This window comes from Hyla sarda, chromosome 4 (assembly GCF_029499605.1).
Source record: "Hyla sarda isolate aHylSar1 chromosome 4, aHylSar1.hap1, whole genome shotgun sequence".
NCBI classification, from domain to species: Eukaryota; Metazoa; Chordata; class Amphibia; order Anura; family Hylidae; genus Hyla; species Hyla sarda.
Window position 1 is genome coordinate 289,219,483 of NC_079192.1, and position 26,644 is coordinate 289,246,126.

Genomic DNA, 26,644 nt, shown 5'->3' on the forward strand with positions numbered 1-26,644 from the left:
TCCCCGACTCATTTGCAAGAGTTGGGTAAACCAAGCTCTCTTGGGCCAAAATGGAATTATGGCTATGACAGAGGCTTGGTCCTGCCTGATTTTCATCAATACCCTTGGGATCAAGGAAATTGGAGGGAAGATGTAGGCCAGCCTGAACCTCCATGGGATTGAGAGAGCATCGATTGCTACTGGGTTGTCTTCCCTGTACAGGGAACAAAATCTCACCACTTTGGTGTTGAACCTTGTTGCCATAAGATCTATTTCTGGCACACCCCACCTGAGTGTTATTTGTTTGAACATCTCTGGATGGAGAGACCATTCTCCAGTTGAAAGTCCTCTGCTCAGGCGGTCGGCGATCACATTGAGAGATCCCCGAATGTGAACTGCCGACAGATGGGTTAGGTTCCTCTCTGCCCAATCCAAGATCAGACCCACCTCTCTGAGGAGGCTTTGTGATCGAGTGCCTCCCTGCTTGTTGATGTACAATACAGCCGTCATGCTGTCGGATTGGATCTTTACTGCTTTCCCTTGAAGAAGAGAAGCAAAGTGGAGGAGTGCTAATCTGATGGCTCGAATCTCGAGGAGATTGGAGGTTAACCCTCTCTCCTGTGGAGACCAAGATCCCCGCACTAACAGATCCAAGAGATGCGCTCCCCAACCTACAAGGGACGCGTCGGTAGTAAGTATGATCCAAGAGGGTTGGATCATTGACTTGCCGTCCTCGAGGTGAGACCACCATCTGAGAGAGGACCGGACTCGATAAGACAGGGAGTGGCACTTGTTTAGGCCCGAGAGCCTGAGATTCCAAGTGGCGAGCACCTCTGATTGAAGAGGGCGTAGATGCCAAAGAGCCCAAGGAACCGCATCCACGGTAGCGGACATAAGTCCCAACATCCGCATGAGAGTGCGAATGGAAACTCTCCGGGGTACAGAGAGAAAAAGGGCCGATTCTTGAACCCGAGATTTCCTCTCGGGAGAGAGGTAAAGTGTCATGGAGATTGAGTCGACTATGAAGCCGAGGAACCTCACTGAGGTCGTTGGGAGGAAATTGGATTTGGCCCAATTGACTATCCACCCTAACTGGTGAAGGAAGGATACTGCTAGTTGCAGATGTTGGGACAGGATCGCAGAAGAAGGAGCTCTGAGGAGCCAATCGTCTAGGTAGGGAACGATGCTGAGCCCCTGGAGCCTTAGAGCAGCAACTACCGCTACCACCACTTTGGTAAATGTGTGTGGGGCCGAAGAAATTCCAAACGGGAGGGCTACAAACTGGAGGTGTTTTAGAACTCCCCCTACCTGAACTGCGATCCTTATATACTTTCTGGATACCGGATGAATAGGAATATCAAGGTAAGCATCCTTTAGATCCAGAGTAGCCAGGTAATCCCCTGGCGAGATGAGGTTGACCACAGATTGAATAGTTTCCATACGAAAGCGTTTGTGCTTTACATACTGATTGAGATATCTCAGATCTATAATCATCCGCCAGTCTCCTGTTACCTTGGGAACTAGGAAGACTGGAGAATAAATTCCTGACCCCCGCTCTGCAAGAGGAACTTCCTCTAAGGCATTCTTCTGGATGTATTCCAGAATGTAGGTTTCTAGCGCCCCCTGTTTGATTGGTGAAAGAACTCTTGTCTCCACATAATTGGATGGGGGAATTAATTCGAGGTCTATCGAATAACCATCCGAGATTAATCTCAGGACCCAAGGGTCCTGAATGTGGAGGGACCAGGCGCTTGAAAAAAAGACGACCACAAACTGGAATCTGGGGGGCAGGATGGGAAACTGGAAAGGTCACCTCGGCAAGGAACCCAGAGCTTCGTAGAAGCCCACAGTCAGAGCTTTCTGTTGTCTTTGGGGCCACGGGAGCGTTTTCCGCCCCGGCGTTGATTACCCCAGTCTCTCTGAGGCTTAGGCTGGGGGGCTGATCCGCCCCCAGAACGCCGCCCTCGACCACGAAAGGAGGAATAAGGAAGGGACTTGCCTTTCTTGTCAGAAAGTCTCTCCATAATGCGGTCCAGCTCAGCTCCGAAAAGAATGCCGGGTTCGTAAGGCATAGCACATAAGGTGTTCTTGGAAGAGTTGTCAACCTTCCAAGGTTTTAACCACAGAGGACGTCGTCCAGCGGAAGCCAGGGCCATAGACTTGGAGGCCAATTTAAGATGCTGGGTGGAAGCATCGCACAAAAAATCAACGGCCAGATTGGTCGTCTTGAAGGATGAAAGAATTTCATCTCTAGGAACCCCCTGGTCCAAATCCGACTGGATGTTAGAAAGGCGGGTCTTTAAAAAGTTTGCTACCTCTGAACAAGCTATCGCCACTGATGCAGACGCAGAAGCAGTGGAGTAGGAGCGCCTCATGGCACAGTCAGCCTTCCGATCCATTGGATCCTGCAAGGAAGACCCATCCTCAGCAGGGACCACTGTCCTCTTGGACAGTTTGGCAACTGCCATGTCAACCTTAGGGACAGGGCCCCAGGAGGAAAGCGGAGATTCCTGTATAGGAAACATGGTCTTAAATCTTTTAGTTAAGACCGGACCCTTTTCTGTTTTTTTCCATTCCGTTCTAAGCACGGACAGAAGGGTATCATCCGCTTTAAAGACCCTAGGTCCCTTAGAGGCGGAGGTAGAGGCTTCCCCGGGATCAACATCCTGGTCCCCCGACCGGATGGATCTCAGAAGACGCTGGGTCTTTTCCAGCGGAAAGAAATAGGATGCAGTGACCTCCTCATCCGAAGAGGAGGACTTGGAATCTTCTCTCTCCTGATCCACAGACGTCTCCATTCTGGGAGGTGAAGAAGGTCTGGCGCGTTTCTGAGAGACAACGTGTTTCAGCTCCTCAATAGAGGCTTGCATAGCCGACATGTTAGAGGAGACCCACACATACATATCTTGGACTGTAGGCTCAGTCTGGTGGGAAGGTAGAGACTTAGCCCTACAAGGAGGGCACCTGGAAAATTCATAATTATCCTCAAGGGGAGTATTGCAGTCATGGCAAGAGAGGTGCTTGCGCTTGGCGGATCTTTTTGCCAAGCCTTCACGATCCCCTGAGCCCTCGGTCGACATATCTAGATAAATATGAGAGGAGGATTAGATAATGTAGCGGCAAAAAAAAAATTGCGGCTAGCTAAAATATAATTTAAAATACCCAAAGTTCTCAGCAAGAGACCAGGTAAGAGATAGAGATAGGGAAACAGTAGTATCCGCAAGGATGCACTACTAGACTCAAAAAGACAGGACTGTGGAAGTACCAACAGCTCTGCGCTCTAGGAGGCTGAATGACAGCCTAGGGGGAGTTTAAATATCCCCCTGGCTGGCGCCAAAACAAGACTCCGCCCACAATGCGGAGTTACAGAGAGATAAAGAAATCCTGTCTTAAAAAACAGGAAAAAAAAGGAACCCTAAGTTAGAGGGTTATAGAAAGAGGCTCCTCGCTCGGTTTCGCCGCATTATTAGCAAAAACGGCGCAAAAAACCGAGCCGGGAAGCGAAGAGAGAAACAGGAAGTGACGTCAGACGCCGCTGACGCACTTCCGGCCGGGGCCGCGATTGGAGTCGCGGCTCCGTGGTATAGAAGCAGATGGGCGCAAACTATGCCCAAATTTGCAAGTAAGAAAACCCCCCCCTCCTACTCATATAACATGAGTAAGGGGGTCACCATCTGTCCCACTGTCCGGGAGGACAGAAAAAAACACAATGGGGCAGAGGATGACCCTCTTACTTATACAGGGTGTTGTGGGTGTGTTTTCACTGATTGTTTAATTAGGTTCAATAAAACTTCCATCTGTCCTAACCAGTTCGCGGGGGGTGGAATACCCCATCTGTGCTACTGGTTAGGACGTAAGGGAATAGAAAAGTGTATAATCATGGGTATCATTTTAATCGTATTGACCCAGAGAATAAAACACATGTCATTTTTACCATAAATTGTACGGCGTGAAAACAAAACCTTCCAAAATTTGCTAAATTGTGGTTTTCTTTTTAATATCCCCACACAAATAGTATTTTTTTGATTGCGCCATACATTTTATGATAAAGTGAGTGATGGCATTACAACGGACAACTGGTCGCACAAAAGACAAGCCCTCATACTAGTCTGTGGATGAAAATATAAGAGTTATGATTTTTTGAAGGGGAGGAGGAAAAAACGAAAACGTAAAAATAAAATTGTCCTTAAGGTCCAAAATGGGCTGAGTCCTTAAGGGGTTAAAGAAACACACACACATCGTTCAGGAAAGTGAAAAGTATGAATAAAGCTGTGCCCAGTCCAAAAATGCTCCTGCTCACCCCAGCAATAAATATAGAAAAAACCCCTGTCCAGGCCAGCCCGAGAAAAAAGTGGGCAAAAAGTGAGGGTCTCCAGAGGTTGAAAGGCTGTACCTAAATAGAAAGGAAATCTACTCACCTCAGTCAGAAGAACTTTCCCAATGAAGTCTTCTATGAGGTCTTCAGTCACCTGCATCACGCCGAGCTACCATTTGCGAGCGAGGCGAGCAGGGAAATAGGGAGACCCGAACCCATGAGGTACAACCCCCAGGCGCTGACCGTTGGCGAGAGGGGGTTAACAGCACATATACAAAATGTCTGTGCCGCCTCAATCGCAATGGGGAGACAGTGAGCCGCAGTTCCTGAATCCCCACCTGAAAACATGAAAGAAAAAGGAATAAAAAACTAACACATCCCTACTAGGAAAATAATAAAACATAAGACTTAGTCTGGAGAGAACTCCAGACCATGTCCACCTCCTTAAGACACTAAGCTAAAACTGATTACCTCAGGTGCCTGTGGGCAGGATTACCCTGCTGGGAGGAGACGACTTCTCTTGTTGCCATAGTGTCGAGCCTCCTAGTCCTTAAAAGGTTAGATTGCTTCTAGGAATTTGTTTTAAAAAAAATTTCTGAACATTTTCTACAGGTTTTTACCCATAAGCACAAAGTGTCAAAGAGCATACATGGTATTAATAACATATTAATGGTACTGACAACTTAAAGAAATCACATTACTATAAAAAATTGACAAATTGTACAATTTATAAAATACATAAATGAATAACTGCAACTGACAAATGGAGACGCCTAAGGGCACCCAGGCAGCGATCAGAGAAGTAATAAAAGGTGGTAAATATTCTGACAAAAAATAAGCAGACATTATATATATATATATATCTCAGCTAAACACAATATAAAGTTACATGAGGGAATCGCAATGTACTACCCAAGATACAGCTGCTATGTGTGTCCAAGATGGTGCTCACCCGTGGTTACACCTTATTCCTGGTAGATATTACCACTGAAATGTGCGCAGGGGTGATGACCAATTTGGACACCTGGAGCAGCCAATTCCCTCATTGTAACCTCATATCCAATAGCTTTGCCTCAGATATGTATATGCCTGATTTTTTTTTTTTTTATATATATTTCTATCAGAATATTTGGCACTTGAATAAGATGCCCTTGACAGTTTCCATCGTTCAGTTGCTGTTATTCCTTTTACTACATGTATTTTTTGAATTGTACAAATAAAGATGATCTATTTATGAAACTGTCTGCCCTGCTGCAACAATCTTTTGTAGGTCTGTCATGTCACACAGTGCAACAGCATTAAATAGGCACTATTGTTGATATTCAACAAGAGAAACAGAACGTGGCTACACATCCACAACTTGTAATATGATCTTTTTGCTTCTCAGCATAATTTCAAGAACAGGTTGTTAGTGTACCTTTTGATCAAAACATGAAAGCTCATTCGCCACGTCATGGCCACCTGATAAGAGTAGGTCCCTAAACTAACACTGAGGTAGTGCTGGGCAGCAACCACTGTCTCCGCAACACCAACCCCACAGACGTAATGAACCAGTGGCTAGGAATCAAAGTTCTTTTTCTCGATTTTTACATTTGTATTCTGTCCCAATTTTGTTTTCCCATGGTCAGCACTCCATTTTACCCATTTGGCCCAGGCATTTTTAATCAGGAGACTGAATAAGTTTTTCCTCTTAGCAGGGAGCACATTGTGTGGTGCTTTGTCTGGGGGTTGGCCCAGAGCCAGGGGCTTGGACAGGCAGAAGTGGGGCTGCCTTATTACTGGGTCATTTCATCTGTGTGCTTGAGGTGTCACGGCAGCGCCATGCCATTTTAGTCACCCACTCCAGGTCGCCTTGATGTAATAAGTGGGCTTGCAAGTTTTGATCAAAAGGCACACTAAGAAAATTATGCTGAGAAGTTGTAGATGTGCAGCCATGTTCTGTTACTCTATTTTTGATTATTAACAATATTTACATGTTGCCATAGATTAGTTGACAGCTAATGGGATTCCAGCCTTTTGAACAGTCAGGTAGAGAAAAACAAACTCTCTAGCATTCTAAATGGGCTTGTCTAGTAAAAGGAATTACTTTTCCCTACTATCCCTAGTCTACCTAAGCCTGCTTTCACACTATAAAATGCATCCGTTTATAAACATCCGTTATAAAAACCCTGAAAATCTGCTGTTAAACGGCTGTTACAAAAGCCCATACAGCAGTTAGAAAATCTCATTAAAGTCTATGGGATTTTTTAATTATCCGTTTTAACCAGTTAATAACGGACGTTATTTTGTGACGGGAGAATGAACGGAAGAAATAGTGCATGCACTATTTCTCCCGTTACTATCTTCCGCCACAAAATAACGTCAGTTATTAATAACAGGCTATAATGGGTTAAAGCGGATAATGTAAAACTCCCATAGACTATAATGGGATTTTCAAATGGTTGTATGGGCTTTTGAAACGGCCATTTAACAGCAGATTTTCAGGGTTTTTATAACTGACATTTATAAACTGATGAATTTTATAATGTGAAAGCAGCCTAATAAAAAACATTCACCTTTCTCCGCTTTCTCGTAGATTTGGCATCAGAGAGCCATCTGCGGCTGGTGACTCTGTATTCCCTGGAACTGCAAAGAGTAGAGTCTACAGACAAGGGAACTGACCAGGCCGCTCGCCAATCACTGCCTGAGGAAAAACCACCCCAGCCTGTGACATGTCTACAGCTCCAGGAAGCAGAGGGCGGAGATGGGGCATCCTAATACCAGAGCTAGAAGGGAGCAGAGAAAGGCGAGTTAAAGTGTGCTTTTTTTTTTTTTTTTTTTATTAGGCAGACTGGGGACAATAGGGAAACAAAGCATTTACGCGGACAACAAGAATCCATCATGACTGTGAGTCTGTTTGAGAACAAAGTTTAGCTGATGGGTCTTTATTAGGCTTGATAAAGACCCAGGAAACCTTTGTGGGAGTCAAAACATTGCAATGCTTGTTTGTAATAAATAGTAGTAAGAGAGGAATGGGTGGGCACTGCTGAAAAACCACTATGCAAACATCTAATCAGTGTTCCGGGGTGTGGCTGGATAAGGTGCTGGATATACACAGGTAACAGTCCTGATAAAATCGCAATAGAAGAAGGAAATGTCCGCACTCACCATGCCGTAGAAAAATGGGTTTGCTTTATTGGAGTCTTCAGAGTTCCATAAGAAGCAATATCAAAATACACCCGGGTGCAGGGAGGGGGAGCTGCTCCTGGCAAGGAGACTAGGAGCGGCAGTCAGGAACAACAGCACCGTTTCGCGTTATCAACGCTTCTTCCGGAAGAAGCGTGGATAACGCGAAGCGGTGCTGTTGTTCCTGACAGCCGCTCCTAGTCTCCTTGCCAGGAGCAGCTCCCCCTCCCTGCACCCGGGTGTATTTTGATATTGCTTCTTATGGAACTCTGAAGACGCCAATAAAGCATACCCATTTTTCTACGGCATGGTGAGTGCGGACATTATTTCCTTTCTTCTATTGCGAACTTGTTTGTAATAAAGTGAAAGATTCTCTGGAGCTGGAGAATCTGTTTTTCTCAACGATAAACATTACTGGCATAAAACAGCTTCACCTTGTATAGTAAATAAAGGGGGGGGGGAATCAATCTATACAGTAGTCCCCCGACAGACCATCATTTCAACATACAATGCTTCTGTCTGTCGGGGCCATCGCAAAAACGTCTATCCGGCAGCACTGACTGCTTCAGATGCTGCCGGATAGCCCCGCATGTGCCCGGCTGAATTATACTTACATGTCTCCACCGTTCCAGCCCCTCATTTTGCCGCTCCTCTGCACCACCGCTCTGTCGCCGCTCACGTTGCCCAATAGGGGCAGCGCGAGTGGCGACGTGATGAGGGTGACTGAGAACGACAGCGCAGGGCAGCGGCGATGTAGTGATACAGCAGCAGAGGAGCGGCGGGACACGCGAGTATAATCCATGGTATGAATCCCTCAACATACGATGGTTTCAACAAACAATGGTCCGTTTGCTACCAATTACCATCATATGTTGAGGGACCACTGTATAGATAAGCCAAAAACTGTACAGCATACATTAAAAACCCAGAAACATTCATGTCTCCTTATCATAAAGGCGGAACAGAAAAGCTGTAAAACAAATATGCTATGCGGAATTTATGCTGTCAACCCCTCATTGTAACATTACACGATTTTCTTTGACATTTTGGCTGATTTGTTTAATGAAGGGGCAACGGCTACATTAATGTTTTGCTTTTTACCTATGAAAGATTGACATGAATTATTATACATCAACATATTAGCGACAATATTCACAGTAAGTAAAAAGACTGCTTTAAAAACCAGCAAACCATGATCCTGTAACAAGCATTTTCCTGGAACTTCACTTAAGTACTATCAGAGTATAATACTCTTATATTAAAAAAAAATTTTTTATATCTTCTTTATTTAATTGCATGATATTTTGAAAGATCATATGTCAAATGAATTGGCAAGTATGATACACAGTAGATACTTTTCTGTGGCAGAAATACTTAAAAGAAATAAATTTGAACCACAGAATGAACGTTATAAAAAATATTGCAATTTTATCAGCATAATTGTAGCAGGCTAAACTACATAGCTATATCAAAACATTTCCCAATTAAGATTTTTTACAATGTTAGCTGTTTTCTAGTATTTCACACAAAGCTACCTAGAAGCATGATCTGTTGCCAAGTGAATTCAAGAAAGTAATTCATTGCCTTATGATTTCCTCTGACAATGTATTCTGTAACTAAAGCATTCCTGTTAAAAAAATAGGAAATACTACAAAATGCTGCTCGATATCTAATAAAAATAACATTACTCGTTATGGCACAGTCCTCTTCTAGCTGTCCACAGAAAATAAATTGCAGATGTCCATATGTACCATATTTATTAATGTACAGATGGGATTGAGGTGTAGTCACATTATTTGCAGGTTCCTGACAAATGGCAGTTTTTGTACTTAGGACTGTTAAAATATGCTGAATAAGTGAAATCAGTTTTCCTCTTTGTTTAAATTTTGGTTTCCCTGGAGCCACTTTGCAAAAGGGTTTGCTGCATTGGATTCCATAGCTTGGTAAACCAAGAATCCAAGCACAACCAAAATAAGAAGAATAATGAACTTTATCCAAATGGGGATGGATCGTCCACTTTTCCCTTTTGTAGAAGTCTTCTCTTCAATTACTGGTTGGTACTTTGAGAGATATTTAGAAGAATAACTTTCCTCTAATTTGTAATCTTTGTAATCTTTGAGATTAAAAGGTCGACCTGAAGCTCCTTTTATCGGTCTACGACAACTTGCACTGTAAGGAAAGAAATACATTGTTAGAGGTACATGAAGACTTTTCTTTAAAGAGTAGCTCCCACCATTTTATTTTTTCTGTCCCTTCCTATTGCCCATCTATCCTTAACCCCCTCCTTGCCTTTAAAAAAAAAATAAAAAATAATTACTATATTAAAAATGGCTTTTTGTCTGCGTGGTAGTGTGCTCACTACCAGGCAGACTTCCCCAGCAGGCGCTACATCACTGATGCCTGCTGGGGGGCACACTTCCGTCCTTAGCTCATCTGGACAGGGTGCCTCCAGCTGTTTCACCACTACAACTCCCAGCTTGCCCTGACATCTATTGGCTGTCAGGGCATGCTGCGAGTTGTAGAGTTAAACAACTGGAGGCACCCTGTGTTGAAAGCAATAACTTTGTTAGGGCCATGGCCACGGCACTGCCCCTAACCCCGCTCCCCCCCTCCCTCCTCTGTTGAAAACAATAGTTTTGTTAGGGCCGCGGCCCTACCCCGAACCCTGCTCTCCCCCCCCTGTTGAAGACAATAGTTTTAGGGCCGCAACTCTACCCCGAACCGCTGCCCCCCACCGCAAAAGACATACCCGAGTGCAGAGCAGCAGCAGCGTGTAGATGCCAGGAGGCAGGGCCAGCGTGTGAGGCCAGGGAGCCAATGCGCTCTCAGCACTCACTCCCGCCTGTCTGACAGTCAGGGAGTGAGTGCAGGCTGAATGAATTCGGACCGATTGCCCGTCCGACATCGGTCCGAATTCAGGCGTGACGTCACGCCAGCTGCAGCCAGCCACTAGGAGGGAGACCCCCTAGTGGCCAATTTTAAAATGTAAATTACAATCTATTAATTAAAAAAAAAATTAATATATGAAAATATATATGAAAATACTACAACATCAAAAAAAAAAGTTGATGACAGTGCCCATTTTATATAATTTATTGCACAAACACTGGGGGAGGGTTGGGGTTGAGACAAAAAGAAAGAAAAAATACACAAACCTTATCCCTGTGGGTGTTGTAGTTTCATATGGAAACATTTGCTTCAAAATATCTCTTTCTTCTCGCTTTTCTTCTGTAAATGTTTTTTCTATTATCTAAACCAAGAAAGGGGGGAAATAAATCAATTGCACAGCAACAGCAAAAATGGATTGCAGTCCCCAGGAAACAATCAAGCATGTGACTAAAAGCAAAAGTTATCACCACGTGTGCAAAATTAAATGCCTTTCCTGCTTTTTAATGGGGGTAACAAACTTTGTTATTTTCAACTGTCTTGTCTTGTTTGGAGTCTCCAGACGATGGTCACTGATGTTTCCTGTATCCTTTAATGTGAACAATATTGTTTTAATCTGGTACCCTAATAAGGTCATAACATTTAAGAGGTAAACAAAAACTGAAAGACATCAAGTTGTCACCTCAATTACTGCAGTGTTCAGAACATCACTTGGATCTGTATGACCAACATTTTGAACATCAAAGACCTTATAAAAACAAAAAAAAAAAGACAAAAAGAACAAACAACATTTGTCAGTTTGTTGCAGCAAGTTTACATACTGCCAGAACACAAAACAAAATGGGCACCAATGGAAATCTGTCATCTGTATTTGCTGCTAAGAACTGAAGGCAGCATTGGACAGCTATTAATGTATAGAAGCAAACTGTGCCTTCAAGAAAAGTACAGTTTGCTTTTCTACCCTAACAGCAAATAAAGCTGACCGCTTCCTATTGGTGCCCATTATGCTTCAGATTCTGTAGAAAGTCTATGGAGACCACCTCCTGCAGCAAGGAGAGAGATAGCTTAGCAAAGTTTTTCTCCCGGCTTGTTCAGCGGGGGCCTCAGCACCCACACTGCTCAAAATTTTAGGGAAGTTTCTATGTCGGGTAAAAAGTTTTATTTTCCCTTTTTTCAAACAGTAACACTTCAAGTTACCCTGTAAAACAAATCTGATCAAAAGTGATCAAGGTAACTAGTTTTAATATGTTTTTAAAGTTAATTGTTCACAAAAATAGAAATGATGTAGTTTAACCATGAAATGAAGGGTGTTCGCATTTGAAGAAAACAAGTTAATCACTTCATGGTATTTACTTTTTCACTGATCAGCTGTTTCTTTGGGGTCCTTCTTGACAAATCTGTGAACTCACTGACTGATCGCAAAGCGTTTGCATGCTTGAAATTTTCAGTCACCTGATAATCAACCTGACGGGACTCAAACTGAGAGAATCCTGCATTAGCCTATGTAGATTTGGGGTGGAAAGAAAAAAAAAAGTCAATAAGTAACTAAAAATAATATAGTACTAAGACTTTAGAGGAAGCATGTAACACATACTAGAGGTTGGTTGCTTGAAGGCAAAACAGTTTCGGGAATAGGCGCAGCCTCAGAGTTATCTGCATCATCAATAGGTTCTGCAGTTACCACCTATTTTTCGTTTTAAAAGAAAAAGGTGAGAAAAAAAACCTAAGTATTAATATACTATTAAACCCATTCCTAAAGCATGGCAATAAATAAAATAACTATATGCAGTCACCCTCTTCCGTGGTGTTCTTCTTGTTACTTTTGTTGTCTCTTTAAAAACAGCTTGAAGACGGCCACCTTTCTCAGACTCCAACATCTTTTGAGACTCAGAATCAGCATCAGCAGAAATGTTCTGATCAAGTGTTAAATATATGTTTAAGTAAGTAAGAAGTCAGATTTCCTAAAACAAACTACTAACTACAATAAAGAAAAAAAATAAATAAATAAACTAATAAAAACACAGTGAGCTCTACCACCAAACTCCAGATATCAGAAACAGCCAGTCAGTGAAACATAGATAACAATGAAGAGTAGCCCAGATGAAAATAAAATGCTTGTGTAAAATTTAAAAATTGTGGAAATCTGTTACAACATGAAATAGCTTTACAGTTAACTCCTCAATCTCAGGCAAAACATCCTTCGGAGGCCGCCTATTACTTCGTTTGACATTTAACTCTGACAGGACTTCAGCATCTTCGACTATCTAAATTTAAAAAAGGGGTCAAAGATACAAAATGTATGTACTGAAAGAATAAAATGCAGAGAAACAACACCTTACAGCTCTAAATGTAAGTTCACTATATGAATGACATCTTAAAGGAGTACTCCGGCGCACACTTTTTTCCTTTTATCCCGTCCGGGCTGCAAAATAAAAGAAAACACACTTTCTCTTACCTGCCAACGAGCCCCCGGAGCTCCGGTATACTCCACTACAGGTGTTCGGTCCCCGGGCTGTATTCTTCTAACTTCCTGTTAGCTCTGCACGTCACATGGAGCTTCAGCCTATCACTGGCCGCAGCTATGTCCCGCCTTGGCCGGTGATAGGCTGAAGCTCCGCGTGACGTGCCGGACTAACAGGAATTAAGAAGAATACAGCCCGGGGACCGAACACCTGTACCGGAGCTCCGGGGGCTTGTTGGCAGGTAAGAGGAAGTCTGTTTTCTTTTATTTTGCAGCCCGGACGGGATAAAAGGAAAAAAGTGCGCACCGGAGTACTCCTTTAATTGTAAGTGCATCAAATAAAAAAGCGTCTTTAAGACTTTTTGCCATTTCCCGTTCTCTTCACAAAATGCAGACAACAAATGGATAGCTTTGCTGACAGTAGCTGTGGAAAAGGGATTTCCGCACATATCTGGTCTACCATGTTATGAAGCTTTTAGGTAAATTAAGGGTAATAAATATGAACCTTCAATAGAAGTGGTTGATGTGCTTTCTCTGCCAATTCTTGTGTCCAATTTATTTAGAATGTTCACTCCTTAACCCCTTAAGGACGCAGGACGTAAATGTACGTCCTGGTGCGGTGGTACTTAACACACAAGGACGTACATTTACGTCCTGTGTATAACCGCGGGCATCTGAGCGATGCCCGTGTCATGCGTGGCTGATCCCGGCAGCTGATCGCAGCCAGGGACCCGCCGGCAATGGCCGTCGCCCGCGGCAGTACGCATCTGCGGCAGTACGCGATTTCAACGAATGATCGGATTGCCCGCAGCGCTGCTGCGGGGATCCGATCATTCAAAACGCTGCACGGAGGTCCCCTCACCTTCCTCCTTCCGGCGTCTTCTGCTCTGAGATCGAGCAGACCAGAGCAGAAGATCGCCGATAACACTGATCTGTTCTATGTCCTATACATAGAACAGATCAGTATTAGCAATCATGGTATTGCTATGAATAGTCCCCTATGGGGACTATTCAAGTGTAAAATAAAATGTAAAAAAATGTAAAAGTAAAAAAAAAAAGTGAAAAATCCCCTTCCCCAATAAAAAAGTAAAACGTCTGTTTTTCCTATTTTACCCCCAAAAAGCGTAAAAAATAAATTGAATAGACGTATTTGGTATCGCCGCATGCGTAAATGTCCGAACTATTAAAATAAAATGTTAATGATCCTGTACGGTGAACGGCGTGAACGTAAAAAATAAAAATTAAAATTTAAAAAAAGTCCAAAATTGCTACTTTTTTAATACATTTTATTAAAATTATAAAAAAATGTATTAAAAGATTTTATATGCAAATGTGGTATAAAAAAAAAGTACAGATCATGGCGCAAAAAATGAGCCCTCATACCGCCGTTATACGGAAAAATAAAAAAGTTATAGGTCATCAAAATAAAGGGATTATAAACGTACTAATTTGGTTAAAAAGTTTGTGATTTTTTTTAAAGCACAACAATAATAGAAAAGTATGTAATAATGGGTATCATTTTAATTGTATTGACCCTCAGAATAAAGAACACACGTCATTTTTACCGTAAATTGTACGGCGTGAAAACAAAACCTTCCAAAATTAGCAAAATTGCGTTTTTCTTTTTAATTTCCCCACAAAAATAGTGTTTTTTGGTTGCGCCATACATTTTATGATATAATGAGTGATGTCATTACAAAGGACAACTGGTCATGCAAAAAACAAGCCCTCATGCTAGTCTGTGGATGAAAATATAAAAAAGTTATGATTTTAGAAGGCGAGGAGGAAAAAACAAAAACGTAAAAATTTTATTGTCTGAGTCCTTAACCCCTTAAGGACTCAGGGTTTTTCTGTTTTTGCACTTTCGTTTTTTCCTCCTTACCTTTAAAAAATCATAACCCTTTCAATTTTCCACCTAAAAATCCATATTATGGCTTATTTTTTGCGTCGCCAATTCTACTTTGCAGTGACAGTCATTTTACCCAAAAATGCACGGCGAAACGGAAAAAAAAATCATTGTGCGACAAAATCGAAAAAAAAACGCCATTTTGTAACTTTTGGGGGCTTCCGTTTCTACGCAGTGCATATTTCGGTAAAAATTACACCTTATCATTATTCTGTAGGTCCATACGGTTAAAATGATACCCTACTTATATAGGTTTGATTTAGTCGCACTTCTGGAAAAAATCATAACTACATGCAGGAAAATTTATACGTTTAAAAATGTCATCTTCTGACCCCTATAACTTTATTTTTCCACGTACGGGGCGGTATGAGGACTCATTTTTTGCGCCGTGATCTGAAGTTTTTATTGGTATGATTTTTGTTTTGATCTGACTTTTTGATCACTTTTTATTCATTTTTTAATGTTATAAAAAGTTACCAAAATACACTTTTTTGGACTTTGGAATTTTTTTGCGCGTACGCCATTGACCGTACGGCTTAATTAATGATATATTTTTATAGTTCGGACATTTACGCACGCGGCGATACCACATATGTTTATTTTTATTTTTTTTTACACTGTTTTATTTTTCTTATGGGAAAAGGGGGGTGATTCAAACTTTTATTAGGGAAGTGGTTAAATGACCTTTATTAACACTTTTTTTTTACTTTTTTTTTGCAGTGTTATAGGTCCCATAGGGACCTATAACACTGCACACACTGATCTTTCATCCTGATCACAGGCGTGTATTAACACGCCTGTGATCAGTGTTATCGACGCTTGACTGCTCCTGCCTGGATCTCAGGCACGGAGCAGTCATTCGTCGATCGGACACCGAGGAGGCAGGTAAGAGCCCTCCCGGTGTCCGATCAGCTGTTCGGGACGCCGCGATTTCATCGCGGCGGTCCCGAACAGCCCGACTGAGCAGCCGGGATACTTTCCGTTTCACTTTAGAAGCGGCGGTCAGCTTTGACCGCCGCTTCTAAAGGGTTAATACCGCACATCGCCGCGATCTGCGATGTGTGGTATTAGCCGCGGGTCCCGGCCGTTGATTAGCGCCGGGACCCACGCGATATGATGCGGGATCGCGGCGCGATCCCGCTTCATATCGCGGGAGCCGGCGCAGGACGTAAATATACGTCCTGCGTCGTTAAGGGGTTAAGGCCAAAATGGGGTTAAGGACCCAGCCATTTTACACCTTAGGACCAGAGCGTTTTTTGAACATCTGACCACTGTCACTTTAAACATTAATAACTCTGGAATGCTTTTAGTGATCATTCTGATTCCAAGATAGTTTTTTTGTGACATATTCTACTTTAACATAGTGGTAATTTTTTGTGAAAAATTGCATCCTTTCTTGGTGAAAAATTCCCAAATTTTATGAAAAAAAAATCGAAAATTTTGCATTTTTCTAACTTTGAAGCTCTCTGCTTGTAAGGAAAATGGATATTCCAAATAAATTTAATTTTTATTCACTAATACAATATGTCTACTTTATGTTTGAATCATAAAATTGACGTGTTTTTACTTTTGGAAGACATCAGAGGGCTTCAAAGTTCAGCAGCAATTTTAAAATTTTTCACAAAATTTGCAAACTCACTATTTTTCAGTGACCAGTTCAGTTTTGAAGTGGATTTGAAGGGTCTTCATATTAGAAATACCCCACAAATGACCCCATTATAAAAACTGCACCCCTCAAAGTATTCAAAATGACATTCAGTAAGTGTTTTAACCCTTTAGGTGTTTCACAGGAATAGCAGCAAAGTGAAGGAGAAAATTCAAAATCTTCATTTTTTACACTCGCATGTTCTTGTAGACCCAATTTTTTAATTTTTGCAAGGGGTAAAAGGAGAAAATTTTAAATTTTATTTGAAACCCAATTTCTCTCGAGTAAGGACATACCTCATATGTCTATGTTAATTGTTCGGCGGGCGCAGTAGAGGGCTCAGAAGGGAAGGAGCGACAAATGGTTTTTGGGGGGCATGTCACCTTTAGGAAGCCCCTATGGTGCCAGAACAGCAAAGAAAAAAAAAACCCACATGGCATACCATTTTGGAAACTAGACCCCTCGGGGAACATAACAAGGGGTAAAGTGAACCTTAATACCCCACAGGTGTTTCACGACTTTTGCATATGTAAAAAAAAAAAATGTTTTACCTAAAATGCTTGGTTTCCCAAAAAATTTACATTTTTAAAAATGGTAATAGCAGAAAATACCCCCCAAAATTTGTAACAATTTCTCCCGAGTGCGGAAATACCCCATATGTGACCCTAAACTGTGTCCTTGAAATACGACAGGGCTCCAAAGTGAGAGCCACATGCGCATTTGAGGCCTAAATTAGGGACTTGCATACGGGTGGACATAGGGGTATTCTATGCCAGTGATTCCCAAACAGGGTGCCTCCAGCTGTTGTAAAACTCCCAGCATGCCTGGAGTGGCTGTCTGCCAATACTGGGAGTAGTTGTTTTGCAACAGCTGGAGGCTCCGTTTAGGAAACAGTGGCGTACCAGACGTTTTTCATTTTTATTGGGGAGGGGGGCTGTGTAGGGGTATGTGTATATGTAGTGTTTTTTTACTTTTTCTTTCATTTTGTGTTTGTGTAGTGTAGTGTTTTTAGGGTACAGTCGCACGGGCGGGGGTTCACAGTAGTTTCTCGCTGGCAGTTTGAGCTGCGGCAGAAAATTTGCCGCAGCTCAAACTTGCAGCCGGATACTTACTGTAAACCTCCGTCCATGTGAATGTACCCTGTACATTCAAAACTACCCTGTACTACAGCAAAACTACAAATCCCACCGGTCGTGAAACACTAAGTAAAAAAAAAAAAAACTCTGTTTCACAACCAGTGTGCCTTAAGCTGTTGCAAAACTACCACTCTCAGCAGTCACCGACAGCCAACGGGCATGCTGGGAGTTGTAGTTATGCAACCAGCAAATGCACCACTACAACTCCCAGCATGCACTTTAGCTGTTTGTGCAAGCTGGGAGTTGTAGTTATACAACAGCTGAAGGTACACTTTTCCATAGAAAAAATGTGCCTCCAGCTGTTGCAAAAGGGAATGCTGGGAGTTGTGGTGGTCTGCCTCCTGTTGTTGCATAAATACAGCTCCCAGCATGCCCTTTTTGTAGCAGGAGGCTGTCACTCACGTCCAACAGCTGATCCACGCCGCCGCTGCAGGTCAGTCCCTCGTCGCTGCTCCTGGGGCCCCGATCCCAACAGGGACGCCGGGGATCGGGGTCCACGTCCCGCACCCGCTCACGTCCTCCGGAAGAGGGGCAGAGCGGGTTGCAGGAGTGACCCCCGCAGCAGGTGCCCTGATTGCTTGGCCGGTAAACCAGTGCCACCTCTCCCCTGCTGGCTATGGCTGTTCTGATGGCCCCGATCAGCCAGTAATTCCGGGTCACCGGAGACCCGATTGACCCGGAATCCGCCACAGATCGCTGGGCTGAATTGTACAGCATCATGACCCCCCTGGGCGATATGCCTCGATGCCTGCTGAACGATTTCAGCAGGCATTGGGCACCGACACCGTTCCAGATGGCTGCGGGGGGCCGGGAAAGCGCATGACGTTCTCATAGTCATGTGTCCTTAAGGGGTTAAAAGGGAAACTGACAGCAGGGCCAACCAAACTAACCTAAATATACAGGTTGATAGTGTGAATTAGCCTATTTCTAACTCCTGTTACTGAGAGATAATCAGTACAGCTGTTTAGGAGAGATCCATCTTGTTTCTAATGTGGTATTTTTTCTCACGTGCAATGGAGGCAGGATGCTGCCGTTTCTGCGAATAATCTCCCACTTGCTCTGGCCGATAACCCTGCCTTTTCACGGCCGCACTGATTTTTGCCCAGTAAAAAGCATTAGAAATAGGGTCCATTCACTATCTACCTGTATATTTTGGTTAGTGCGGGTGATCCTGCTGTCAGTTACCCTTTAAAGTGCTGTCCCAGCATTAACACTTATTTTCTATTAAAAAAGGTAAAGTCTATTATCTTAGAGGATTTTATTGATGGAGTAGCAATAAGGCTGTGGCAGGGCACATGGGTGACCACTGCTTCATTCTGAGGGGAGATTCTGATTAAAAAAATTGTAAATCAGATTTTATTTTTATTCAAGTACAAAACAATAAGGAGACGTTAACATTAAAACACGTATTTTTTTTTTGTTTTTTTTTTTACATGGTTACAACAGAAGTGGAGAAATATCACATAAACACAACCTTAAGGAACCTAGCACACATACCTCATTTTGCTCCAGCCTTTTGGACCGTGATGCTACCTGGGCCTTTGGTTTACTCCTCAGCGGCTCTCTAGGCTCAAATGCCAGATCTGTCCTGGGCTCTAAATAAAGGCATAATGTAAAGTATACAAAATCTTTTAAGACAGATGTTATGTACAAAAATTATAGAATTTATTTCTGGGTTAGAAGATTAGGCTTAAAAAGGAGTAAGCCAGCAAAAAATAAATAGGAATTGTTGAAAGTTTATAGCCCTAAACCATAACTGCTTTAGCATTTTTTTTTCTTTTGCTTTTATTTATAGAAACATTATACTGCACTAGAAAACAAACATATTAGCAATGCAGAAAGATTACAGATCTAATATTTTAATGCTGATCATCTGTGGGCAAAAAAATAAAAATCTCTATTTCAGCACTGACTCCGATCAATTATTTAACACAAACTATCGATTCCACTTAAACATTGGGGTAAAACCTTTTTAAAAGATGTCCCCTGTCAAACATTTAATTAGAAAACCATAATATGAGTATGACAGTAATAAATATACACTGCTCAAAAAAAAAAAAGGGAACACTTAAACAACACAATGTAACTCCAAGTCATTCACACTTCTGTGAAATCACACTGTCCACTCAGGAAGTAACACTCAATTTCACATGCTGTTGTGCAAATGGAACAGACGACAGGTGGAAATTATAGGCAATTAGCAAGACACCCCCAACAAAGGAGTGGTTCTGCAGGTGGTTACCACAGGCCACTTCTCAGTTCCTATGCTTCATGGCTGATGTTTTGGTCACTTTTGAATGCTGGCAGTGCTTTCACTCAAGTGGAAGCATGAGATGGAGTCTACAACCCACCCAAGTGGCTCAGGTAGTGCAGCTCATCCAAGATGGCACATCATTGCGAGCTGTGGAAAGAAGATTTGCTGTGTCTGTCAGCGTATGGTCCAGAGCATGGAGGCACAACCAGGAGACAGGCCAGTACATGAGGAGACGTGGAGGAGGCCGTAGAAGGGCAACAGCCCAGCAGCAGGACCACTACCTCAACTTTTGTGCAAGGTGGAGAAGGAGCAATGCTAGAGCCCTGCAAAATTACCTCCAGCAGGCAACAAATGTGCCACCATGAGGGTGGTATGAGGGCCTGACTTCCACAGGTGGGGGTTGTGCTTACAACCCAACACCATGCAGGACGTTTGGCATTTGCCAGAGAACACCAAGATTGGCAAATTCACCACTGGCGCCCTGTGCTTTTCACAGATGAAAGCAGGTTCACACTGAGCACATGTGACAGAGTCTGGAGACGCAGTGGAGAACATTCTGCTGCCGTCAACATCCTCCAGCATGACCGGTTTGGCGGTGGGTCAGTAATTGTGTGGGGTGGCATTTCTTTGGGGGACCACACAGCCCTCTATGTGCTTGCCAGAGGTAGCCTGACTGCCATTAGGTACCGAGATGAGATCCTCAGACCCCTTGTGAGACCATATGCTGGTATGGTTGGCCCTGGGTTCCTCCTAATGAAAGGCAATGCTAGACCTCATGTGGCTGGAGTGTGTCAGCAGTTCATGCAAGAGGAAGGCATTGATGCTATGGACTGGCCGCCCGTTCCCCAGACCTGAATCCAATTGAGCACATCTGGGACATCATGTCTCGCTCCATCCACCAATGCCACATTGCACCATAGACTGTCCAGGAGTTGGCAGATGCTTTAATCCAGGTCTGGGAGAACATCCGTCAGGAGAACATCCGCCAACTCATCAGGAGCATGCCCAGGCGTTGTAGGGAGGTCATGCAGGCACGTGGAGGCCACACACACTACTGAGCCTCATTTTGAATTGTTTTAAGGACATTACATCAAAGTTGGATCAGCCTGTAGTGTGGTTTTCCACTTTGAGTGAATCCATATCCAGACCTCCATGGGTTGATAAATTTAATTTCCACTGATCATTTATGTGTGATTTTGTTGTCAGCACATTCAACTATGTAAAGACGAAGTATTTCATACAATTAGTTCATTCATTCAGATCTAGGATGTGTTATCTTAGTGTTCCCTTTATTTTTTTTGAGCAGTGTAGTTACATGTATAGTTGGACTTGCATGTAACACCCAATTATGATGATGAGAAGACTTCAGTGTTCAGAAAAAGTCATCTAGCTAACAACATACTAGGGAAGAATACAAATCCCTTTATTCTGTTGCCAACCCATGACAGGTATGCATTGGCAAAAACTGAACATTGCGCCATCTACCATTTCCACTAAAACAGACAATGGCCCTGATTTATCAAAATAGGTGAGAGAAAAGCTGGAAAGATTTTGCCAACAGCAACCAATCACATCTTAATTAACTCTAGTAAAGTGAAAACTGAGCTGTGATTAGTTGCAATGGGCAAAATCTCTCCAGGTTTTCTTTTACTCATTTTGATAAATCAGGGCCACTGATCAACCACAGGCTGAAGTGAACAAGTCACAGTTTTTTACCAATTAGGGACAGGTACTAAAAAGTCATTTTTTCCCCTTATGTGTTTACATTTTTTTAATTGTATTTTTATATTTAGTTTTTTAGTACATTATAGACACAGACATCTTGCATAAGCCATTTTTAACAGCATTTAAATTTGCTTTACAAAAGCTCCAGAGATTAATACAATGGTGTGGAGCAGAATCTATCCACTAGAATGGGAGTGTTATCTAAGCATGCTCTGTGACCTGCGCAGAGCTCATTTCCCAGGGAGAAGAAGGCTGAGCTCTGAGCATAATCTATTTTAAGTAGTAGAAGATCATGTATACACTAAATACCGGCGTCACCTTTTAATGCACTCCTGTAGTATAATGGAAAAACATCACTCAAAATATGTTTACAATTAAAACTAGCTTTAAACAATAAGTTATTTTCAGATGACAAATTTCATTTAATGCAAACTTTACCGTCATTGTCACTGTACTGTGTAGAATCTGTGTTTCCATTTTGTTTGTTATCTGCAGTTGACAACTCTGCTACAGGAGGTGCAATAGACACCACATCTTGCTGCTCCTTCAGCTTTAAAAGCCTTTGCTCATAAACTTTCCTTGTACTGCCTATAAATCAAAAAGAAAATAAAAAATGGGAAACAGATTACAGTGTGTGTACGTGAAGGTGGCTATACATTTCAGATAGCTGCTTTCCCAACACCTCTGGCCAAATATGCATGTGTTCAAAATGGGGAGAGAGGAAAAATCCACTTCCAGACGACTCTGACCGCAGCTTATCTCCCAGAGAACAAAAGCATGAAGGTTAAGTGGGGGTTCAACTTTAAAGCATGTGGTCAGTTTTCTGTGGATTTTTTCAAATTCAACACCTTAACGGGGTGTTTTTTTCTCGGCTGCGTTATGAAAGAGAGCGGCTCACTTTGTCTCTATAGCGGCAGTCTCCAGCACCGTAGATTAGCATTATGCTGGGTCTTGCACTGGAGACCGCTGCTATGGGACAGAGAGACACCGTCTTATACGGAGAACAATATGCGTTGAGTGGAAAAAAAAAAAAACAGCACTCAATTGTGGTGCTCTGTTGCCAAATCTAAAAAACCATTCCAGTTGGAAAAATTTCTATAATGCACAGCGCTGCATGACAGTCATTTGTCAGATTTTAATTAGAGGTGCCCTTTAAAAGAGTACTATGAAGCTTTTTATTACTAATCCTTTGTGCCCTGGCTGCAAAATTAAACACAAATTTTAATTCACCTTCCTACGTTCTCCGGTCCCTGTCTTCCGCTTCCTGCGAGGCAGCGAGTCATGCTGCTCTCAGCATATGACCGGCTGCAGCAATGTACCCCATGCGGCTGGTGATACGCTGAGAGCAGAGTGACTTGAGGTCCCACAGGGGAGTAAAAGTTTGTATCATTTTGCAGCCCAGGCACAGAGGATTAATAATAAAAAGCACCATAGTACTCCTTTAAAGTTTAAGGGTACGTTCATGCACAGGATTTAATGCACAGGATTTTCTGTGGCAGATTTCAATGTTAACTAATGACTGGACACATCTTCTAAGTTAAAAATCCAGAGCATCAAGTCTGCACAGGCTCCTGTATGTGTAAACGTACCCTAAAGAGGTAATCCAGTATCTTAAAACGTACCCCCTTTAAAGCTAGCTTCAGTCTCTTCAATAGCATACAAAAAAGCAGTAACAATGAAGTGTTTGAAAGAAACCATACCTAATATAGGACCCGGTTTTACTCCATATTTTAGCAGTTCTTCCTTGAGAGCATCATTACTGAGAGAAGTTATGTCTTGATCATTCTTTCCTTCTACAGTTGGTTTATCTGTCTTCTTTGTCGCTTTCTTAAAAAGAAAAAAAAAAAAAAAAAAAAAATAGAACAGAATGTCACCCATCAGAAAATTACTTACAAAATCCCAGCAGCTATAACTATTAACTTTTATATTTACTTTTAATGGCTCATTTTATCATCACAGAACGATTCATATTTTAAGGGCTCCATTTTGGGGCAAATATGTACTTTTGAGGTTTTTACTACATTGTGATACGGTATTAATGGCAGTTGTCACTGACCTTGTGGGTACAGGGGTACAGCATCCACAAGATCACCGTTTGAGATATCCATGAATAAACCCATCACAGATTGTTAAAGGGAACCTATCAATGAGATGGATACTGCACTAACCACCAGCAGCATAAAACATCACTGGAAAAAGTGTCCTAGAAGAGCCGCACAGGGCCAGAGAGCATCAGGTAAAGCCGTTCACAGATAGTTGGCACAAGTAACTGTATTACATATGTTTGGTCAATTCATATACCGGTGATAGGTCTCAGGACCCCCGGACAGGCAGGGGGAGAGAAGCGGGTGGCGGCGGCGGTCTATGGCACCGCAAAAGCCACTGCAGTGCATTGATTTAAAGCGCCCGCTTTAAATCAATGATCTGCAGCGGTGTTGCGGGGGGGGGGGGGGGGGGGGGGGGATAAATAGCCGATAACTTATACCGGAATATCGGTATAAGTTATCGGCCCTAACCTACACCGATTATCGGCCCTAAAAAAACGATATCGGTCAATCCCTAGTGTACACTGTGCAGTAAGAGTGATGTTATATTTATTCTGCGGGTCAGTACGATTATGGCGATTTCTATGTTCTTCTATAGCTTTCTATGTTCTTTTTCTGAGCAAAATTCTTTTTCAGCCATTTTCCAACAGCCATAACTTTTTTATTTTTCGTCTGACGCCATTGAGTAAGAGCATATTTTTGTGAGAGGAGCTGTACTTTTCATTGGTATCATTTTTGGGATATGTGCTTACCTTTGTACCAAAATTGGCAAATTTTGCGCTTTTTTTTGTTTCTTTTTTACGGCATTCACAGTACGTAATTTATAATTTAATTTACATTATAGTTTTATAGTACATGTCATTACGGACGTGGCAATAATGTATAGGATTTGTGTTTTTGATTTATTTTGGTGATAATACAGGGCTTTTATTGGGAAAGGGGCATTTTTTATTTAACTTTTTTACACTTCATACTTTTATTTAACTTTTTACTGATTATACTATGCTGCAATACATTTGTACTGCAGCACAGTATGACCTGATCAGCTGCACACAGTACAGCCTGTGCCTGGATCGCACAGGCTTCCATAGCAGGCAGACAGGAGGTTATGATCTGACCACCTGCTGCCATAGTAACCAACGACGATACGCAATCGTATTGCGGCGCCGCCATTGGTGATCAGTGTGAGCATGCCATCAACACCATAGATGCCATGATCAGGATTGATCGCGGCATCTATGGGGTTAATGCTGCCGGGACTGGCGCGATTCCAGCTGTGATTGACAGCCGGGTCCTGCCACCAATCTCCTGCGCGGTCCATGGCAGTGCAGGAAATCGATAGGACGTACGCATACATTCCAACACGCGAACGTGTTGGGTGCATATGTCCTCTAGCAGGAAAAAAAATTGCAGAAAAAAAGTGCAAAAAATGTGTTCAAATAAAGTTATAGGGCGTCAAGAGGACAATTTAGGGCATATTAATTTTCATACAAAGAGTTGTAATGTTTTAAAAGTAATTAAAAAAAACTTTATACATTGGGAATCATTGTAATTGTGTTGACCTGCAAAATAAAGATGTGTCATTCTTACTGGTAAGTGGACTGGGTGGAAGCAAACCCCCAAATGTTTTACATTTCAACATAGATTTTGCCGAAAAATTTGTGATGCCCTTACAAAGCACCATAGGTGGAGCAAAAAACAAGCCCTCATATGGGTCTGTAGGTGCAAAACTGAAAGCGTTAATGGTATAAACATTAGAGCTCTCCTAAGTATTAGACTGAACACATCCGTCCATGGGAAAGCATGTGGTGATAGGTTACAGAAGACAAACCAATAGTCACCAGAATGTCAACATCATATTCATACAGAACTAATAAAAAAGGCGGGAAGCGGCTGTCCTGCTCCTCCAGGGGGCGCTCTAGCGGGATAACAAGTTGAAATCACCAGACATTGAAATCCCGGAGGCAATGCGGAGAGCCGGCCGTGAGAGACTGCAAGCCGTTACCTAACACCACACCGATCTCTTTCATCCATTACACGGGTCCTAGCCGTGCAGCGCTCCGGACTCACCGGGGCCTCATTCATTCATTACGTCCTCACACCGGCTCTCCACACAATACCGTAGTACAAATAAACACACAGAAAATCCCTGGAGTTATAATAAGGCCTCCTTCCTGCTCACCCGTCCCGGCGGCCGTCCTCTGCCCCGCACCGGGGTGGACTCCCTCTCTTCGTCGCTGGAGAATTCGGGGGTGGCGCGGTTGCGGGAACTGAGGTGCTGGCGGTACAGCTGCACGTACACATCCTTGGGGTGCTGCCCGCTCGGCAGGACGATGTTATTCGCGATGAGTTCGTTCTTCAGCTTCTCTTTGGTGAGGAGTGAGGGGTCTTCTGCATACTCGGCCATGGTGCGCTCATGCAGCCTCCGAACGTCTAACCGTTACTGTCCGCGCCGCACGACCAATCCCCGCCCCGACAAAAGGATGTCAATTGTTCAGCGCTGGGAACGGAAACAGGTTGTAAGCTAGTAACGGCTACAGTGTGTGCGACAGAGAAGCGGGATGCCAAACAATAACGCGCTCTGTGATTGGCTGCCGGGCAAAGCAAGACGACTGCTGATTGGCTGCTGGGGTCCTTTAAAAAAAATAAGCGACATCACAACGCGGCCTTTCACAAATTAGAGAGCCTAGGATAGAGCCTGGTATATAGAGGGGGCTGAGTCTCCTTTGTGCTGCCAGCCCATCTGGATGGGGCGGAATATAGTGACGGCACAAGCATGGCACAATGATTGCTTTACTGTAAGCTTAGCGTTCACGTTACCTCATACCTCCGAGGCTCTCAAAGTGACGTGCGACGTATTAGCACGGGCCCCATTCAATCCAGTGACCACGGAAGGATGTGGAAAACGTCAGCGCTTTAACCCATGTTTCCAATCCTGCATGTGTCTCTTTCAGTGATAACAACTTTGGAATGCTGAGGGAAGTGATTCGGAGACTGTTATTTCGTGACATATATTGTACTTCATGTTAGTGGTACATTTTTATTGTTACATGCAGTGATTTTTTTGTGAAACATTTCGGCTAGTTTTGTATGGCCTTTCCTGTGGGGTAAAAAAAATTATCTTTAT

At 42.9% G+C, this 26,644-nt stretch overlaps 1 protein-coding gene across 7 annotated transcripts; it reads right to left on the minus strand.

Annotated features, from left to right (window-relative positions):
* Positions 1–8,503: 8,503 nt before the first annotated feature.
* Positions 8,504–26,312, minus strand: TMPO (thymopoietin). 7 transcript variants are annotated; one of them, XM_056574471.1, is made up of 12 exons: positions 25,700–26,312; positions 23,173–23,299; positions 21,911–22,060; positions 18,991–19,088; positions 12,514–12,609; positions 12,139–12,258; positions 11,940–12,029; positions 11,699–11,845; positions 11,028–11,093; positions 10,842–10,934; positions 10,615–10,709; positions 8,504–9,628 (listed from the first exon to the last, which is right to left on the minus strand). In XM_056574471.1, the coding sequence occupies exons 1-12, from the start codon at positions 25,922–25,924 to the stop codon at positions 9,322–9,324; spliced, it is 1,614 nt and encodes a 537-aa protein (XP_056430446.1). In that variant the 5' UTR covers positions 25,925–26,312; the 3' UTR covers positions 8,504–9,321. The 7 variants fall into 7 exon arrangements, with proteins under 7 accessions (XP_056430446.1, XP_056430447.1, XP_056430448.1 ...); XM_056574472.1 differs by lacking the exon at positions 10,842–10,934 and having other exon boundaries at positions 25,700–26,287; XM_056574473.1 differs by lacking the exon at positions 12,514–12,609 and having other exon boundaries at positions 25,700–26,268.
* Between the last annotated feature and the right edge of the window lie 332 nt (positions 26,313–26,644).